Raw genomic sequence first — 5,970 nt, 5'->3', positions numbered from 1 at the left:
ACATTCACACTAGTTTAACCATGTAAACAGGTCTGTGAAAGCTTAGATTAAGGTCACTTTAAGATCTGTGTGCCAAATACTTCAGAAAAATATCATATTACATGGAAAATTCAATAAAGATAGATAGATCCATCTGCTGCCTAAACAGTTCAATAGATGCTATGGGGTAAATTATTAATAAGATGAAGCCTAAAAGAGGTTTTCAAAAATTAGTTTAAAGATAAGTAACATGCAATGCATTAACATTTATGTTTATCATTTGAAAGTGTACATAAATGCTGAAAAAATGCAAGCCACTATTCCTAGTGCTATTCTATTTTTAAAGGGCAAATCTTTGGAAACAGTATTATTTGAGGTTTTAAAACATCCTCCATCTTATTTTCACCACACTTAATCTTACAATATGCTAATATGTACTTTCTTCACAAGGAAAAGGTATAAAATTAATCTTACAATATAAACACTATAAACAACTCCCTTGAGACATCTTCTGGACACAGAATTTCTGTAAAGGATTAAGTATAACAATTCTAGGATAATTATGTAAAAATATGTACATTCATTCCAATGTCCTAGACCCAAGAAGAAACCCAAGTAAGCTCTACAAAAGTTGCCCATCAGTCTTGTCCAGTTAAGATTATGTCCAGCTTTGCTACTCTTGCTGTATTTCAACATAATCAACAAAAGTTTTACTTGCTTTTGTGTAGGAAGTTCCCAAACTTTTGCATAAATCCTCTCAGCTTATTTTCATTAGGCTGCAACGGATGGTAAGCAGTTGAGTTGTAGCTGACCATGTGGTTACTCCTGCCGTAATTATTTCCTAAGGTCTTGCTTTTGATATCGGAGAGATGTGAACTGCTGTTGGTGGCATTTCCTGCAGGTTGGCTAGCATTTTCCATCTTACAGAATGGCTCAAAGCGACTATAAACACGCCTTTCACTCAAACGAGATCTTAGCTCCTCTTGGCGTTTTGAGCTTGCCAGCTGTGGTGTCATTGAACTTGTTCTTTGAAGAGCAGAAACAGGGGCACTTTCGGGAGCCGTATTTGTAGTGATTTCCTTTACATCTTGATACTGAATCTGCTCTGTATTAAATCTTGGCGTAGATGCATCTCCTGCAGTTTCTATGAACTTACTTTCAAGGGGGCACAAGAGAGGACACTTTTTATTGCTTTCATCAGATGGAGGTTTTTGAGATTTTGGTGACTTTGGAGACTTTGTTGGGCTCCCAGTGACATCTTCTTTACTTCTGTTCAAGCTACCTTGAGAATTTGATGATGTGTTTCTCTTCCGCCTTGGGGAAGAATCTGTCTTATTCTCAGAAATCTTTGGTTTTTGATTCTCTTCTTCAGAAACCAATGTGTCAGAACTACTACACATTCTGTAAAAGGCAGGACCTTTGTTTTTTGACAAGTTTTCCTTCTTGTCTGGTGTGAGATTAAGAAGTGACCGCAACTTCTGGGATCCTTTCTTTAGAAAACTTGGGGAATTCTTACTTTCTTTCTTTGATGTGCAATCCTTACTAGACTCCTCCTTGCTAGCTTCAGTGAGAGCAGCCATAGAGATTGCCTTGCTAGCAGTTGGGCTCTTTAGCTCTCCTTTGAGGTTCTTTTCCTCCTGTGGCAAGTGGTTGGTCACACTGTGCAAACTTTTAGAGCTCTTCAGTGTGTCTTCTGGAAGTTTTGGACTAACTGGCTGCTTAAGTCTATGCCTCGTCAATGTGCTGTAAACGTAATCAGATGCATGTTTGTTGGCACCAGGGTCTAATATGGACTTTGAATTAAACATGGGAAAACTTCTCCTTTTCAGCATATTTTCATTTTGAAGGTTCTTTGAATTTTCTGCATGTTTGTCTGTACACAGTGTTGTGTACAAGTAGAGCGATGAGTCACCCATTGCATTTGAATTTACACTAGGTTTCATGTTGTCTGCAATATGAACTCCAAGTTTTTTTGGAGCATCTGATTTAAGTGGGATGTTTGTGCTAAGCTCTTCTAAAGTACTATCTGTTCCATTTTCCACACTTGGAGCATGATTAGATGTCCCTTTAGGTGTTGCACTTCCCTCTGACCCAATTATAGTTGAATTTGAAGAACTTGCACAGCTGCTTACTTCCTGTTGTTCAGGTAAAGTTGGTTGAAACACCAACGATGATCGTAGGCGAGAATGAGAATACAGTGCATGAGCTTTAATATTTTCAGCTGTGTCATAGTTATCATATCTGTCACCCAAGGCCGACCCATTAGACTCTACTGGATAATCTGATTGATCATTCAAATATGACTTAATTCGCCAGTTACGTAGGAATGATTTTGTTGTGTGTTCGAGGGTTGGCATCCTTTGCTGCAGATGTCGGATATGATTATCTGTACCATTAAAAGACCTCCGTACAATTGAATTTCTTTCTGCAAGATTTACCTTTGGTCGTGAAAACTGATCGGCAAAACTTTGCTGGGGTATGTTGTAGTTATTTTCATATCCTCCTCGTAACGAAGAAACAATACTAAGACTATCAGATGGCATTTTCCAAGTATTTGATGGATTGTTGGCTCTATTAATCACTCTGTTGAGCAATAGGTAAGGTGTCCTTTCTGGCTTCTCCCCAGCATAACTATGTCTCTTCCAGTGTTCATTTTTTTCACTAGGTTGACACTGCTGGATTGGATTTTGCATATTAAAACCTGGATGAAATGGTTGTTTATTATAGGCTTGGTTTCTCAAGACATATTTATCTATTTCATTTACTGCATATCTTCCACGAACTTTCCAACAAACAGGATCTATCTTGTGAACCTTGTCTTGCCTACCAAAAAGGTTTCTTTGGCTAGAAACTGAAGCCAAGGAAGAAACTGAGTGTTGGTATGTATCATTATCCCAGAGTGTCCTGCGACTGTTTACCCGCACCAACTCTGGGGCAAATGAACTAGGAACAGAAGAACGGGCGTACAGTGTCCTGAACTCTTCATCAAAGGATTCAACCAGCTGTCCTGTGATAACTTGAACCATACTGAGGTTGGTTTTTTCAAATGACCACATAAAGCTGAAAGAAGAACAAATGACCATTAGAAACAGTTCTTTTGAACTAAAGTATTACACTGGTCCTTCTTGATAAGAAAGTGTTCACACAAATCTGGGTTTTGTACAAATACTTTCTAAATAAATAAATAAATTGTGGGCATGATTCATGTAATTTGGATTTAGACCCACTGTATTTACTTTGAGTCAGAGAACGTTAATGCGTGGTTCTGCTGTGAATAAAATACATTTGAAATAACATGCAGAACTGCCTCAACAGTTCTGAATACACGTCACTTTAAACACATTTTCAAAAAGATGCACCTCAGAATTGTTAAAAAGTTTACATTTTCTACTATGCACACCAGATTGGATACGAACATTTCTTTTAAATGCAATGATGATATTCTGACAAAGGAAATTTTCCTCTTTTCTATTGTACTTAGAAAAGCTGAACACATGCTCAAAGCTAAGTAGCTATAGCTACTTTACAGCTACAAAATGAGACAAAATACATTAACATATACATTAAGGATGTTTCAACAAGACTAATACAATGGTGTCAAAAGCATGCAATTTGTAGATTACAACAAAGAAAAAATCTGTTTTGCAATCCTATTTTCATGAAAAAAAAGTGAAAAAAATTAAATTAAAACAAGGAACTTGTTTTATTTGTGTGTTTGTCTTCTGGATGTTAGAAAACAAGTGTGTTGTATTCACAAAAATACCTTGCTGATTTAATTTTATTTGTTTTGTTAGTTTTGTATTTTTCAGGAAATAATAGTGTACTGAGATTAAATCCAATCATGCTGCATAAGTTTTTTCTATTAATTTTCACTATTAAGAACAGTATATTTTGTAATATTTGAAAAAATCCTAAACTTTTAATTTTCAGAGAGCAAGAACTCAGAAAGACTCATCTTTTCTGTTATAAATCACTAGATTCTTTTACAAAGCAAGCTTAATTTCTACAGAAATTGATCATTAACCCTGTGGTGCTAGGTCTTAAAGCAGTGTTATTTTTCAAAATGAAACGAGAAAAACTATCACATTCTCACAGACTCTAACACTGTGTGTAGATGTCAAAGGAGGTAGACTCTCCCTGGACTCTATTACACTGATTAATTTATGAACTTTTCACTTACCTCACTACCATTTATATTCATCAGTCTGAATTTGGGGCTGGCCGAGTCTCAGAGGAAATAAAAAGCCAGGTTTTTGAAAGCTTACAGTGGTGGAAATCTATGAAAGTCAGTGGCTGTGGATCTGGCACCCAGGCACTATGCTGGCAGAAACTAATTCAGTAGGCCAAAGGAGAGAAGTGTAGCATGAAAAGAAGGAAAATATTTAATAGTGTGTGAGATAAAACTGTCCCTGCTTTAACTTAGGTTTTTTCCAGCTCTGTCTGCAAAGCTGTAAGTTCTTCCACCCCATGCTTTGCACACATACACTGGAAATAAAATGGAAAGTAGAATAAAGAAACTTAGCCAAATACAGAGACTATGTCAACTTGGGCAATTCTGAATTTGACCACGATACACTACCAAGTGCCACAGAACAGAAATGTTAGCTTTAGAAGATTATTAGGAGGAGGAACTATCCAAGAGAGCTTATGAAATAATTCTGGCAGCCTTTTCTGGAGTGAATGTTAAATAAGAATAATTCAGACAATATAAGAGAAATCAGAATTTTTGTCTCTTTTTAGCAAGTCTCCAGCTGTAGCAAAAGTTATATGCTTTATTTCTTATTTGTGAAAAACTAACAGAGGATCTCAAAATTTGGCTCCATGTTACACTAGTTAGCAATAAGTATCTATGACAACTTGTTAAATGCCAGAAAACATAATCGAATTTGCCCATGGAGTTCTCTGGGAGAATTTTCAGAAACAGAAAAAACCCAAATTTGTAATAGGAGAGGTACTGAGACGACAGGTTTTCTATGGACACCTCAGTGACTGATCTTACCTGTAAGAACCATACATGACTTTCTTACAGTCAACAAGAATAAATTTTTGTTCCATTTTTCCATGGAATTTTGCTCCTGTTTTAGAATAGTAATCTTGTCCTCTTACTGTCCGCACCCTCATGTTCTGAAAAAGACAATTGAAATACTTCAGTTGGTATACTATACTTCATACTTAGCATCCAGAGGCTTAAAAGTCAGAGGTACAGTAGGAGAAGAGTTATATTATTGCATATTAATAAACTCTGCAGGGAAGTAAACTCTGATCAAACTCGTCCCCTAGGGACCCAAAATAGTAAGTTATTACTTTGTCTTCAAGACTGATGAGATCCCCTAGGCCACAGAGAATGAAATTCTGCTTTTCTGTAGTCACCACTCCCAGAAATGAGGTTCTAGCACAAGAAGTCTTTGACAAGAGAAAGAGTTTTTCTACTGTAAAAAAATATTATTTTCATCACCTGATCTACAATATTTAGAAGACTTCCAAGCATCTCAGCTACTAGAGATAACATCTAAAGACCCAGGATCGCTTTTCAGATACCCCACTCTGAGATGACTGGTATCACCTGGTGCCAGAATCCCTTGCAGTTTTACCATCAGTGAGATTTCTCAATCAGCTTTGCACCATAGGATCAACCACATTTTAAATTCAGAGATGCTATCACAACCTGCATAGGTAGCACAAACTCTATGCAGCAGTTAAGTTTGATTTCTATTAAGAAGCTTTATGTTTTACTCATGCAAACCCAGTAAATTGCACTTGGGAAATTTTTCACATTGGATCTCAAAAATGTGCTCAATTTTTCTCCCAGACTGTGGACGAAATTGATGCATCTAAGCCAGTGTTTTTGGTTTGTTTTTTTTTTTTTTTCCCCCTCTCTACTGCCACTTGTTTTTTTAAGCTCCTAGAAATAACAATTCAAAAGAAGTGTTACAACATCTTCTGGACTGTACTAATAATAGTTATCAAAATGTTCTTGAATGTAGATGTAGG

General features: G+C 36.4%; 1 protein-coding gene across 1 annotated transcript; it reads right to left on the bottom strand.

Moving 5' to 3' along the window:
• Nucleotides 1-689: 689 nt before the first annotated feature.
• On the bottom strand, nt 690-5,103 carry FAM83B (family with sequence similarity 83, member B; the record flags this gene model as incomplete). The annotated part of the gene is made up of 2 exons (XM_009701224.1): nt 690-3,039; nt 4,979-5,103. Coding segments are annotated over 2 exons (2,475 nt in total), but the record flags the coding sequence as incomplete, so codon positions are not given.
• Nucleotides 5,104-5,970: the final 867 nt, after the last annotated feature.

This window comes from Cariama cristata, unplaced genomic scaffold (genome assembly GCF_000690535.1).
Source record: "Cariama cristata isolate BGI_N322 unplaced genomic scaffold, ASM69053v1 scaffold15545, whole genome shotgun sequence".
Lineage (NCBI taxonomy): Eukaryota > Metazoa > Chordata > Aves > Cariamiformes > Cariamidae > Cariama > Cariama cristata.
This window is presented reverse-complemented; position numbering and strand designations above follow the sequence as displayed.